At 40.9% G+C, this 14,549-nt stretch overlaps 1 protein-coding gene across 3 annotated transcripts in view; it reads right to left on the minus strand.

Moving 5' to 3' along the window:
* Positions 1-13,140, minus strand: part of RNF41 (ring finger protein 41) — a 23,051-nt gene extending 9,911 nt beyond the window's left edge. Inside the window, exons 1-3 of one of the 3 annotated variants that reach the window (XM_079143249.1) lie at positions 12,941-13,140; positions 10,265-10,461; positions 2,972-3,084 (exon numbers count right to left, since the gene is read on the minus strand). In XM_079143249.1, the coding sequence (XP_078999375.1) occupies positions 2,972-3,061 (90 nt within the window). In that variant the 5' untranslated portion in view covers positions 3,062-3,084; positions 10,265-10,461; positions 12,941-13,140. Of the gene's footprint in view, positions 1-1,331; positions 1,523-2,971; positions 3,087-9,462; positions 9,483-10,264; positions 10,462-12,940 lie in introns of those variants that run through there. The other 2 variants (XM_079143250.1, XM_079143251.1) reach the window with 2 other exon arrangements.
* Positions 13,141-14,549: the final 1,409 nt, after the last annotated feature.

The raw sequence follows: 14,549 nt of genomic DNA on the forward strand, positions 1-14,549 counted from the left end.
TTATGCATTTTTTAAAATTTATTTTTATGTGATGCTGAGAATCGAACTTAGTACCTCACACATGCTAGGCAAGCGCTCTACCACTGAGTCACAACCCCAGCCCTATGTATTTTTTTAAAATTCATTCCATATTTTCTCCCTTTCCCATCCTTCCTTGCTCCCTCTTGTTCTCTATCTTCTACTCCTCTGATCTTCCCTATAGATTTATGATATCTGATTCCTTCCCCACTGCCTTCTTTCTCTTATTTTGCTTTATCTATATATGACAGAAAATATTCAAACCTTGATTATCTGACTGGCCTATTTCACTTAGCAAGATGTTCTCCATTTCCACCCATTTACCAGCAAATGCCATTATTTCCTTCCTCTTTATGGCTAAGTAAAATTCCATTGTATATATATATGCGCTACTTTTTCTTGATCAATTCATCTACTGATAGGCATCTGGACTGATTCCATAATCTAGCTATTGTGAATTGCAACTATCACCTCTTTAATGACTATCCTAATCCAAACCCACCATTGCTATAGAAGTGTACAGAATGAGCTGCCTTTTCATTGGGGGATATCAAATAAACTAATAAAAATAGTTATCTATGGGGGACTAGGTAGGCAGAGACAGGGACAGAAGTGAGAGTTCCCACTGTGTATCTCTCTTTTTTTATTTTTGGTATCAGGGATTAAACTCAGCCACTGAGCCACATCTCCATCCCTTTTTTTGTTGTTGTTGTTTTATTTTGAGATAGGTTCTTGCTAAGTCACTTAGGGCCTAAGTTGCTGAAGCTGGTCTCAAACTTGGAATCCTCCTGCCTCAGCCCCCAGAGTTGCTGAGATTATAGGCGTGCACCACCATGCCCAGACATCTTTTTATACTATTTTGATTTTTTTAAATTTTTTTTTTAGACATTGAGAGACCTTTATTTTATTCATTTATTTTTCTGTGGTGCTGAGAATTGAACCTAGTGCCTCACACTTGCTAGGCAAGTACTCTACCACTGAACCACAACCCCAGCCTCTATTTTGATTTCTTAACCAATTAATTATAATACATTAATAATATAAATGTATTATCTATTCCAAAAATAAAAAAAGAGCTGAGAGTATAACTCAGTGGTGGGTTATGCTTAGCATGTACAAGATCCTGGGTTCTAATATTAAAATAAAAACAAAAAAACAGCTGGGTGCAGTGGCACATGCCTATAATTCTACTGACTCAGGAGGCTGAGGTAGGAGGATCACAGCTACAGACCAACCTAGGCAACTTGGAGAGACCCTGGCTAAAAATAAAAAATTAAAAGGGTGGGGAGATATAGCTCAGTAGGAAAGCACACCTGGTTTCAATCCTCAGTACTGTAAAAAACAAAATATGGCATGGCAAAGTCAGCATCCTTCACAGGGGCCTTCAACATGCCTGGTATCACGAAGGTTGCCTCCCCTGTTCCTCAGCATGTAAACTATGGAAGTGGATGGGTGGCTTCTGACTACCACTCACCTCTTCACAAGTGACTTGCTTCAGATGACACTACCAGAAAACAAACAAGGCCCTGTCAGAGTGGCGAGGGAATCCGACACACCCCATGACCTCTCGACACTATAAGGATAGCTCATTCCACACCCATCCAATGTGCTCTAATGGCAGTAGGCTGCAAAGACCTAGAAAAAGGATAGGTCAAGGGCTGGCTGCTATTGGAATGTAGTCTGAATTTTATTCAACTCAATAATATGTGCTGCTTTGAGTGTTGGAAACTGGAGAAAAATGATTAACTCAAAGGTTCAAGGAAGAGTCCCTGGGAGTTACATAAGAAGCAAATGAGACCTCACTGACTGGTGTCCATGTTTGGAAAAGGGGATTATCTCTAGTTGGTTGGGAGTGGCAGAGGATTAATTTGTATTTACAGAATGAGGGTAATAAGGATCATGTAGGATGACATTCCATGAATGAATGCACTTAAGGAATCACCTTACTCATTGTATTTGACTAGTAATCCTAAGCTTCTCCTCAAACTTGCCCCAAGAAGATACAAGTGACTTTGATTCAGCAAAGCTGGCAGAAAAATAACCTACTGATGCTGACAGTTTTCATGTCAAATTGCAGAGTGCATAGCTGCACTGAAAGCTGATCTCTTCAATAGATCCCAGGAAGAAAACATCAGTAAATATGGTTCCCACTTCCTATGTGTTAGTTAGTAATAGAGGCCTATAGACAGAGTAGTTGATTATCAGGAACACTAAATCATCAAAATCCAGAGAGGGGGGCTGGGGTTGTGGCTCAGTGGTAAAGCACTTGCCTGGTATGTGTGAGGCACTGGGTTCAATTCTCAGCACCACATACAAATAAATGAATTAATTAAATAAAGGTTCATTGACAACTAAAAAAAAATTAAAAAAAAAAAAAAATCCAGAGAGAACTTATCAGGAGTTCAGAAAATCAAGCATGGTAAGGAAGATGGATCTAGTCAGAGTTCTGCAAACAAGAGGCAGCAATGAAGCCACTGTCAGAAGAAACAAGCCATTGGGTACAGAGGCGCACACCTGTAATCTCAACTACTCAAGAGGCTTAAGCAGAAGGATCATAAATTCAAGGCCAGCTTCAGCAACTTAACGAGACCCTGCCTAAAATAAAATAAAGGCTGGGGATTGTAGACCAGTGTGGAGCACTTGCCTAGCATATGCAAGGACCTAGATTCAATCCTCAATATCACAAAATAAAAAAAGAAGAAACAACAAGCAACTATTTTACAGTAGAAAGATCTTAGAGCAACCTTACAAGAAAATCTGAACCAGGGGGATCTGTGGCATCCACCTCTGGAGAGACTCTGGAAGGCTCCTCTGTATCAAACCTATATTCTCCTTCTTGAGAATAGGGAGTAGAACATAGTGATTTCCCCATGGATTCCATTCCTCAGGAACCTTTTCTATTAGTTCCATAGCCACCTCTTGCCCTACTAACCTCACCATGGGCCCAACTCACCTGTACTGGCTCCTCCAATACTCCACTGCAAATAGGACAGATAAGGTCTTCGTCAACATCCCCCTGGAAACGGGTTACATCATACCCCATGTCTCATCACTGAAACCCAGATCCTGGAAGAAACAAGAGAGGAAAAAGAGCTAGTTCAGAAAATCTACCAAAATGTGGTGAAAATGAACTCATTGCCAAGATTAATTCATTTATCCAACAAATATTAAAAGTTTAGCTCTCTCTCTTCCTCACTCACTCTCTCATTCATTCTCTCTCTCTCTCTCTCACCCTGTGGGCAGACACTCTGCCTGTCCACTTAATAAAATCTCTTGCGTGGGAAAAAAAAAAAAAAAAAAAGTCTAATAAATGCTAGTAATTTGAGGGGAAAAAATAAAAGCTGACTCAAAACATTTAATTTAAGGGTTGGTGTAGAGCTCTGTGATAGAGTACTTGCCTAGCATGAGCAAGGTCCTGCTTTCAATCTCCAGCACCAAAAAAAAAAGGTAGAGGTGGAGTGAAGAGAGGCCTTGACAGGTCAAATTCAAGAATACGTATAGCACTGTAGTAAGTCAAAACCAACTGGATTCACATGCTTAGTCCTACAGATTAGCTGTGTAGCATAGGGCAAGCTACAAATCTTTCCTAAGTATAAACTGTTGAGCCACCATAACCTGAAGTCTGAAATGCTCCAAGAAAACACTTTTTTTTTTTTTTTTTTTTTTTTTTTTTAGAAAACACTTTTTGAGTACTATAAATGGAAAATTCCATACCTACCCATGTGATAGGACACAGTCAAAACGCAGGTACACTAAAGATATATATAATGAGTCATGCCAACTATCGTGGTACATGCTTGTAATCCCAGCAACTCAGGAACTAGAAAGATTTGAAGTTCAAAGACAGGTTGGGCAACTTAGCAAGACCCTGTTTCAAAATAAAAAAACAAAAAGGGCTGGGTGGTAGAGCACCTCTGGGTTCAATCCCCAGTACAGGGGGGAAAAAAGATATTATATAAAATTAGGTTCAGGATATGTGTATATAAAACAAAAACTAATTCATGTTGAGACTTGGGTCCCATCCCCAAGATGTCTCATTGTACATAAAAAAAAAAAAATTCAAAAATCCAATTAAATCCAAAAATGCAGAAATTCTGGTCCCAAGCATTTTGCATAAGGGATGCTCATTGATTAAAAATTCCTTTAGAGTAGGTACTCATGTTCCTTTCTATATCCAATGTAGTAATGAAGCCCAATTACTTACATAAAACAAATCAATAAACTGGTGTTTTCTGTTTTGCTTTGTTTTGTTTTGGTACTGGGGATTGAATCCAGAGGTTCTTTACTGCTAAGCTACATCCCAGCTCTTTTTCTTTTCATTTTGAGTCAGGGTCTTGGCTAAGTTACCTAGACTGGCCTCAAATTTGTGATCCTCCTGCCTCAGACTCCCAAGTTGCTGGGACTAGATTACAGGCATATCCCACTATGCCCAGCTAAATATTTGTTTAAATGTTGCTTTAACTGGGAGCTTCACAGTAGTGAGGATATAATGAACTCCTATTTATTTTGCCTATCTAGTATCCCACTTTCGTAAATAGCACCACAATTTTCTTATAGGAATCATACCATGGTTCCAAAGGACATGTGGCCCAAATCAGGATGGTGAGACTGTTGTCTAGAACTTTTACTGGAGCTATCAAGAAACCCCTTCCCCTGGGATCACAGCTGACAGGATGAGCCACCCAGAGTAGCTGGGGGCCATCTCTGCCATTAGTAAGCAAAACTTGCTTATAAGAATGAAACTGAGGGCTGGTGATATAGCTCAATGGTAGAGCACATATCTACCATGTGAGCAGGCCCTGGGTTGAATCCTCAGCACCACACACACACACACACACACACACAAATAAGAGGCTGACATAAAATAAAAAAGCAGTGATAGAAATCATATTCATAATTCTCATAATATTCAGTGGAGTCCTGGATTCTGCCATGCGTAAAGCACAACTGCCCCCCCCCTTCTGGGGGGGGAGTACTGGGAATTGAACTGGGGGTCTTTACCACTGAACTACATCCCCAGTCCTTTTTCTTCCTTATAGGAAGACAGGGTTCTCATTAAATTGCTGAGGCTGGCCTCAAACTTTCGATTCTCCTGTCTCAGTTTCCCAAATCACTGGAATAACAGATGTATGGTGGCAAACTTTTAGTCACCAAAATGAGAATTTCAGGAGCGGGAAGAAAGATAATGATCTCAATTTTGGACAAAGAGATTGAGATTCCAAGTAGAATTCCTGAAGTTGATAGCTGAAATGAATTTTGAGAAGCCACACAGAGAAGTATATGAAAACAGAAAATGAGGGTAGGTGTGAATATAGAATCGAAGATACTGATTCTTTATTTTTTATTTTTCCTTCACAAGTAACATGTAAAGGTATTTTTCTCATTTATTTATTTAGGTTCTAAGAATGAACCCAGGGGGATTCACTGTTAGCCCTTTTTATTCTTATTTTAAGACAGGGTCTTACCAAATTGCCCAGGCTGGCTTTGATACTCCTGCCTCAGCCTCCTGAGTCCCTGTGATTACGAGTGTATACCACTGTGTCCAGCTTGTTGTTTAATTTTAAAGGAGTCAAACAATGTAACTATGAACTTCTCTTCTCTCTTCTCCCTATCTAGTGCCTGTATATGTTCATGCTTTCAACTGTCCTTCTTTGCTATTCATAGAGCCATGTATGAATGAGACAGACATAGTTCCCTGTTCTCAGAGTTCATATTCTAGAGGTTAAAAATGTCTAATCTACCAGTCTAAACCTCGATTATAATGTATTTTACCATTCCCCACATGACTGGAAATGTGCTTGGTTGACAATTTCCCCTCGAAACAACCACGTTGCAGTTAACACTCTTATAACACGATTTGTTTGTTTTTGTTTACTTTTTAGCACATAAACAAAACTCTCCTAGGCCAGATACTAGAGGCAGAATTGTTGAAAAGGCCTTTTCAATTTACTCTACTACCAAGAGTGCATGAGAATACTGACCATGACATTTAAAAGGAGCCTGCAAAAAAGAAATTAGAAGAAAGGGGGGAAAATGCTAAAAACGGCTGGCTAAAAATAGAAGAAAATCCTGGAGAAAAGAGGCTCATAGAAGTCAAAGAGGTGCTAGGAATGTAGCTCAGTGGTAGAGTGTTTGCCAAGCATACAAGATGCAAGAGGCCCTGCATTCAATCCACAGTGCCAAAAAAGAAAAAAGCTAATCAGGGGGGAAAAAATATATCATTTGTACCTTTAGCCAGACATGGTGGTGTACACCTGTGATGCCAGAGAGTTGGGAGACTAAGGCAGGAGGATCACAAGTTCAAAGCCAACCTCGGCAATTTAGCAAGACCCTAAGCAGCTTAGCAAGCCCCTGTCTCAAAATAAAACATAGGAAGGGCTGGGGATGTGCCTTAGTGGTTAAGCGCCCTGGGTTCAATCCCCAGTACCAAAAAAACAAACAAACAAAAAAGGCTGCAGATGTAGCTCAGTGGTAAAGTGCCCTAGTACCAAAAACTACAATAATAATAATTTGTGCTTTTAATGCACCAGATAGAAAACTGTGCATATCAAAGTTATGAGGTTGGGCTGGGGTTGTGGCTCAATGGCAGAGCGCTTACCTGGCACACATGAGGCACTGGGTTTGATTCTCGGCACTGCATATAAATAAATAAAAAGGTCCATCAACAACTAAAAATTATTTAAAAAAATATTATGAGGTCACTGCAAAAATAAATGATGCATGTAAAGTATGCCTCCATGCATACAGAAAACTATAAAATTATGTGAATATGCTTATGTGTGCTTGGAACTCTCCAGAAGGATGCATAGGAAATTACCAACAGCGTTTGCTGCTGAGGAGTGGGACTAAGGTATAGGGATAAGAGGGATATTTTAATTTTTCTATTTCTTTGTACCCTTGGAAAAGATTTGTGTGTGTATGTTTTCACTATCCAAATAAATCTATAATTATATAAAATTATGAAGGAAAGGTATTAAGTTAAGACAAAGAATGTGTACAAAATAATGTGTCACGTGCTATATATGTTGTGTGGCAAATAACAAACACACATGTAACATGTCATATACTATAGCAAGGCCTAGGAAAAAAAGTACTCTTGCAAGAAAAAGTTGATACAATTGAAACATAACATAAACTTAGTAAATATCCTAAAAAGTATATACTCTTTTACCTAGCAATTCTACCTAGAGAAACTTATCTTAAGGAAATAATTACCCAAGGGTACAAAAGAACTCAATCTAGTTGTCTATCTGAACATTGTGTATAGTAGCAAAAAAATCAGAAATACCATAAATATAGAGAATTTCTTAAATCCATAAAATGGAATATCATGTAGCATCGATATGACTTAGATATAATTATCTCTTATCAATAACATTATTTCCTTAACATTTGTTGTTTATGCAATTATTTACAGATTTAATATATGCCATTGTGCTATTTTTGTAAAAGATAAAAATATATATTTCTGTGTAGTTATATTTTCTTTTTCTTTTTTTTTTTTTTAACAGGGGGGTGGTAACCAGGGATTGAGCCCAGGGACATTTTTACCACTGAGTTACATCCTAGCACTTTTTTATTTTGAGACAGAGTCTTGCTAAGTTGCTGAGGCTGATCCTGAACTTGTGATTCTTTAGCCTTAAGCCTCTCCAGTTGCTGCGATTGGAGGCATGTACCACCACACACGGCCACGTTTATATTTGAAAGCATCTTGAAGGGTATCTATTACGAAAGCTGTTTTTAAATAAAGATTGTTAGTACTTTTAATTTCATTCACAGTTTTGCTCTTAGTTTTTCCTACTTCTCCTACAATGATCATATTTTTTCGTTGTTTTGCGGTACTTAAGATCAAAATTGGAATGATCACGTTTTATATATACTATTAAATAATAAAGAAGACAACATTTATTGAACATTACTATGTGTTTGGCACCATCTTAAACATTTTTGGAATATTAGCTCATCTAATCCTTACAACAAGTCTATGAGGTTCATAATATAATCATTCATATTTTACAGATGACCAACACAGATACAAAGGTTAAAAGCCCATCCAAGGGGGCTGGGATTGTGGCTCAGTGGTACAGCACTTGCCTAGCATGTGTGAGGCACTAGGTTTGATTCTCAGCACCACACATAAATAAATAAAGGTTCATCAACAACTAATATTTAAAAAAAAAAAAAAAGCCCATCCAAAATCATACAGCTAACTGGTGTAAAGTCAGATTCAAACCAGGCAGACTGGCTCAGAATGAAGCCTTTTAACCAACGTGCTTACCTGCCTCCCCAAATGAAAAACGCAAGTTGCTAAAATGGTATATGTATGATAGCCCTATTTTTATAAAAACAAACTTAAAAATGAATTTTTTTTAAATGTGTAAACATTTTTTGAAAACCTAGATGCTGGAGCCATATTTTTGTTTAAAAAAAAAAAAATATATATATATATATATATATGTATATGTGTGTGTGTGTGTATTTCCAGTATCTAAATTTTTTTTGGTACTAAGAATTGAACCCAGGGGTGCTTAACCACTTAACCACTAAGCCATATCCCCAGCCCTTTTTTGTATTTTATTTTGAGAGAAGGTCTTGCTAAATTGCTTAGGGCCTCACTAAGTTACAGAGGTTGGTCTCTCGAACTTGCAATCCTCCCGCCTCAGCCTCCTGAGCCACGAGATTACAGGTATGTGCCATCATGCCCATCTTGCTGGGAGGATATTTTAGATCTACTATACATTTCTGCAAAATGCCAGTTTTAAAACAAGGAGTTATCCTTAGCAAGTTGTGAAAATTAACCTAGATAAGCAATTATCTCATGAAAGATCTCACAGGTGTCCCTAAAACATTTCATTATCTCCCTATCTCTAAATGGATAGGTCTAGAAAAAAGAAAAGTTAAGAATTCAGAATCCTGAACTGAGAGTAGTGCTAATGCCCTAAATATTGGTTGTGCTCTCACCACTGTAGGGGAATGTTAAATAAAAATTATAGGTTGCCACTGCTTTAGACTAAACTCCTGCACTAGGCTCCAAAAGACCAAAGTAAAATAAAAATGAGGTCAATTACATTAAAATTCACCAAGCTGAGCCAGGTGTGGTAGTGCACACCTGTAATCCCAGCTATTTGGGAGGTTGAGGCAAGAGGATCACAAATTTGAGGCCAGTCTCAGTAACTTAGCAAGACCCTAAGCAACTCAGTGAGACCCTGTCTCAAAATAAAAAATAAAAAGAACTAGGGATGTAGCTTAGTGGTAGAATGTGCTTGCCCAGCATGCATGAGGCCCTGGGTTCAATCCATAGTACTGGGGGAAAAAAAGCATATGAAAGACATAAAACTTACTAAGCATTTAACAAGTAAAAGTTAACATGAGACATACATATTCAAAAAAGAACAGGATGGTGTGGGCCAATCAAGGATAGTGGCCAGGAGTGGTGGTTCACACCTGTAATCCCAGCAACTTGGTAGGCTGATGAAGGAAAATTCCAAGTTCGAGGCCAGCCTCGCAATTTAGCGAGGCCCTAAGCAACTTTGTGAGACCCTGTCTCAAAATAAAAAATAAAAAGGTCTGATGATGAAGATCAGTGGTAAAGCACCCCTGGGTTCAATACCCACCCTGCAAAATAAATCCCAGAAAGTATCCTATAGAAAGAAGTTTTAGGGCTAGGGTTGTAGCTCAGTGGTAGAGTACTTGCCTAGCATGCATGAGGCACTGGGTTCGATTCTCGGCACTGCATACAAATAAATAAAATAAAGGTCCATTAACAACTAAACTATATATATATATATATATTAAAAACAAAAAAAGAAGAAGAAAAGAAAGAAGTTTTAGGAATCAGGTTGTTTGTTTGTTTTTTGGGTACCAGGGATTGAATTCAGGGACACTCGACCACTGAGCCACATCCCCAGTCTTATTTTGTATTTTATTTAGAGACAGGGTCTCACTGAGTTGCTTACCACCTGCTTTTGCTAAGGCGGGCTTTGAACTCAAGATCCTCCTGCCTCCGTCTCCCAAGCCACTAGGATTACAGGCATGTGCCACTGTCCCAGCTAGGAATCAGGTTTTTAAGAGCAAAACGAACCCCAACTGGCAGAGAAAAGAAGTGAAGCATAGGGCTGGGGATACAGCTCAGTTGGTACAGTGCTTGCCTTGCATGCACAGGGCCCTGGGTTCAATCCCCAGCACCACCAAAAAAAAAAGAATGGGGGTCAAGCCTAGAATGGAATTTCAAATCAAGGCTCCTTACCTTTCCAGTGTTGGGGGGCAGGTTCCCTGTTCACAAGGCTCCAACCCCCTGATGCCTCCACTCAGTGCCACTCAGGAGATGCTCCAAGTAACCCATCTTGTTGGCTATTTTCCAACTGAGTCTTCTTTCCTAGTGACAAACTCCATCACCAAGGGATGGATGTAATGTCATAATCAGATGTCACAATCAGGAGCACTCTATTAATAGGAACAAGGAAGAGAAAGGTGAGTCAGAGGAACTACCTCCACTGGCAGTGAGACTGGATTGACTTGGATCTGGCCAAGGGTTAGCTGGGAAGGATGAGACAACTCTTTTAAGGACTATAGGTTTCAGTGCAATGCATAAAGGACTACCCTTAAAAAATAGAGATCATTAGCTAAGGAATCACACATATGGTCCAATAGATTCAAACATTAACTGGGAAAGGAAAAGGATAGGAAAGACAAGAGCAGTTGGTAATAAAAAAGAAAGAGGATTATTTTATTCAGCACATCTAACTAGAAATAATGTTAATGATTCCAAGTCTGTGATTACACAATACATAGATCCATAATACCCAACATAATCAGTATGATGCTTTAATGTTTTAAAATGCTTTCACATAAATTATTTCATGTACAAATAATTCTGGTTCTACCCTCTAAATGGAAAATACTACTTCATACAGGGATGCTCAAGAATGTTGGTACATATATGATTCTACTTCCCAGGTCAGGAAATATTCCTGAGGAGATCGGCCTTTAAATAAAATAAAATAGGCAATGAGGAAATTATTCCCAGGGTGGGCAACTTGGAAAGCTAGAGAGCAGTAAAGTTAGGGTGACCAGACTCTCATCTTCACAAGGATGTACCCAAACAGAAAAGAAAAAGCTTCAAATGAAAGGTGGTTATAAGCTCTGTTCAACTATTTACAGAGGAATAGCAACTATTCAAACTTTTTCCTCACAAGTATGTGTCTATTAAAAATTAAGGGCTGTGTTAGGATAAAATAGGATAATGATGACTTTAAAACATAATACAAAGAGCACTTCATCTCTCTCTCTCCCTCTCTTTCCTTTATTTTATTATTATTATATTTTTATGCGGTGCTGAGGATCCAACCCAGGACCTCACACAGGCCAGGCAAGTGTTCTTACCACTGAGCCACAACCCCAGCCCTACTACTTCATTTCCTGAGTCTAGTACATATACTCAATAGTGTTCCATGCTCACCAGACACAGCGTGACTTGTGCTTTTCTTTTTCTTCTTTTCTTTTCTTTTTGTACTTGGGACTGAACCCAGGGGCACTTTACCACTGAGCCACATCCCCAGCTCTTTTTCTTTTTTGAGACAGGGTCTTGCTAAATTGCTTAGGCCTCCCTAAATTGCTGATGCCCTTCTGGCTAGAACAAAACAGAGTTTTTCAACTGAGAGGAAGACCAGGACTCAGAAGATTTGGATTCTGGTCCTAGTTATGGATCAATCAAGTGGACAACTTTGAATAAACTAACACTTCTGTAGTTTTCAGTTTCCTCAACTATCAAGTACAGAAAATGATACCTGCCCTATCTATCTTATATACTGTCCTATAAATCAAATGAGATAATATATATGAAAATATAGTTGATATTGCTATCCTCAGTTAAGACATTATTTGTAGAAACAGGATGACAAAATAGATTTATAGAGAGTGCCAGAGAAAATGTTTGGAAAAACTTGTTCCTTCTTTTCATTTACTGGGAACTAGCCAGGCCACAGGGTCAACTGGACACACAGAGTAAATAACACTTTTGTCACTCATATTCCCTACCTTTAGCCCACCCCATTCCTATCTGCTGGAAAACTAGCAGCCTGCAACACCATCAGCATTGTCCGACTCTAAAACCATTGTATAGGAAGAAATAAGACTTGCACAGATCAGTGCCCAAGAACGGTGGCCTCAGTAATAGCCACATTTGCTGTCAGAGGAAATATTTCTTAATGAGGAAGGTGGCTGTCAATCACCCAGGCCAAAAAAAAAAAAAAAAAAGGCTTTCACACCTCTTGGCTTTTGGCCTCTTCTCTGGCCCCTAGTTCCCCACTCCTCAACATCCCTACGTCCTAGATTGGATCAGGCTTTATGGTGTGTGAAGAGGGTGTGTGAAGCGTGCGAGAGGGCCAGGCTGCAAACCAAGGGCAAGGATGTAAGGAATGTGAGATTCCTTCGCGGAAGGCTGGAAGAGGAAAAGGAGCTGCAAAGGAATGAAAGAGACAAGGCTGCCAAAGACAAGGCATGGGAGAGGAGCCAAGCTATTGCGCTTTGAGGGCGGAGGTTCAGGTTCCACCGCCCCTGCTGAGGCTGGACCCCGGGATGCTCCCCTCCTCCCCTCCAAGTCCGTCAATCATTGCCCATTTAAACACCACGCTGTTCTCCCCGGGTCCTCTCTTCCCTGTCCTCCGGCTGGTTCAGATCCCCATCCCTCACTTCTCAAGGCTCCCCTACTCCAGTGAGCCTCCCCCAGCAACACAACCTCCAGAGCCCATTCGCACCACCCAACTCTTCCCTAAAGCTGCCCCCATCCTTCATTTTTCATTTTTACTCCACCACTCCTTCGGAACCCCAGTATCTAGAACACTCGCCCCAATACCCCTGGGACCTCGCCCCCTACCCTCCCACACCCGATTTAGGGGGAAACTCGCGCAGGCGCAGTACGCACCGCCCTGGACGCGGTCTGGACTCTCCGTACCCCGGCCTGCCAGGAGTTGAGGCCGCAGCGGCCACGAGATAACCCGGGTGCCGTGTCCCAGCCTTTCCCGAGAAGGGAAGGGGAAGGGGAAGATGGGGAAAGAAGGTTCCGACCACTCGTCGCTGTCTCAGACGGATCTTTACCCCGCCTACTGCTGCTACGCAACCCGGAGGAAGCTCGTCACCAAGCCCCGCCTCTTTGTTTAACTCGGACGCGACTAGAAGCCATGAGAAGCCAACGAGAAACTACTGAAGCTAGCCAGACCTCCGCTCTAGACCGGAAGTCCTTGTGGTCCCAGCTTGGGCTCTATAGCCTTTTGGGAGGAACGACTCTACGTTCTTCACCGTGTGCAAGTCCGGAGCTAGTCTGAGGTTGACTGCCCCAGGAAGGCGACACTTCGCCTCGTAGGGGCGCAAGTCTCTTGTGTCCTAGAGCTGATGCGGAGTGGCGCGAGATCGTCGCGAGGCGGCTGGCTTTCAGTGTCATCTGCCATCCTCCAGGCCCCTCTCAGTTTCCAGAGCTGTGGTCAGCATCCCCGAGCCTACCGAACCTGTGACTCATAATCATGGGAATGTATACTGCAGTTAACAAGGCGGTGCTGGAGTGGGGAGTGTCTCCCCGAAAAGCTTTGATATAGGATGCTCAACTGATGGACTGCCTCTCCCAGCCATTCTCCTGCCCTGTTCACGATGGCTTACCAAATACTCCTAGAATACCCTGAAACACTAAGCGGGGAGAAGGGAGAGACGACATTCCTCTTCCTAGGCCGTAGTTTAATTTCCTTAGTTTGCAGCACTGTGGTTGGGAATATGAGAGGGAGAGAACCTTGACTCCGAGGGAAGTTATAGGGGAGCTTAAAGCACACTATGCGAAGATAAGGGATTAATTTAATTAGCCAAGGCATTACAATTTTACTTCTTAGGCTAATCTGGTATTAAATAGTATTCGTTATGGATATTCGCTAAGCAAATGGTAATGCACATTAGTGTATGTTTATGTAATTGGTTTATACAATAGTACAGAGCTAGCTAGCCTTCCTTGACAATCCTACAGGTCTCATTGTCCTCCGGGAACTCTCATCCAGTGAGATTAGGTAATAGGAAGAGGTGCCTTGTGAACTAATGAGGACTAATGCAAATGTTACTCTTTATGCCCTGGGTTCCGTTTCTTCCAAAGGGGGATGAGGCTGCCTATTGTAAGTCTCTGGTGTGTATCCCAAGAGCCCTAGAAGTCCTGACAAAACTGGCTAGTGCATTAAAGATGAAGACTCTGCAGGGCCTGGTGGCACACGCCTGTGATCCTAGCCTCAAGAGGCAGAGGTAGGAGGATCACAAGTACAAGGCCAGTCTGAGCAACTTAGTAAGACCCTGTCTCAAAAAATAAAAAGGTCTGGGGATGTATCTGTGGATGTAGCTGTGGTAGCGGGCCCCTGGGTTCAATCCTCAGTACAAAAAAAGAAGAAAGAAGGAAAAAGAAGACCCCAAATCAGGAATAAAGGTGAAGGCTGGAGCAGGGGGAAAAGAGGAAACTGGTATATTTGTAAGTGCCTGCTGTATCCTAGGCTTGGCTTTTTGTATAA

Source organism: Sciurus vulgaris (genome assembly GCF_902686455.1).
Source record: "Sciurus vulgaris genome assembly, chromosome: 5".
Classification (NCBI taxonomy): domain Eukaryota; kingdom Metazoa; phylum Chordata; class Mammalia; order Rodentia; family Sciuridae; genus Sciurus; species Sciurus vulgaris.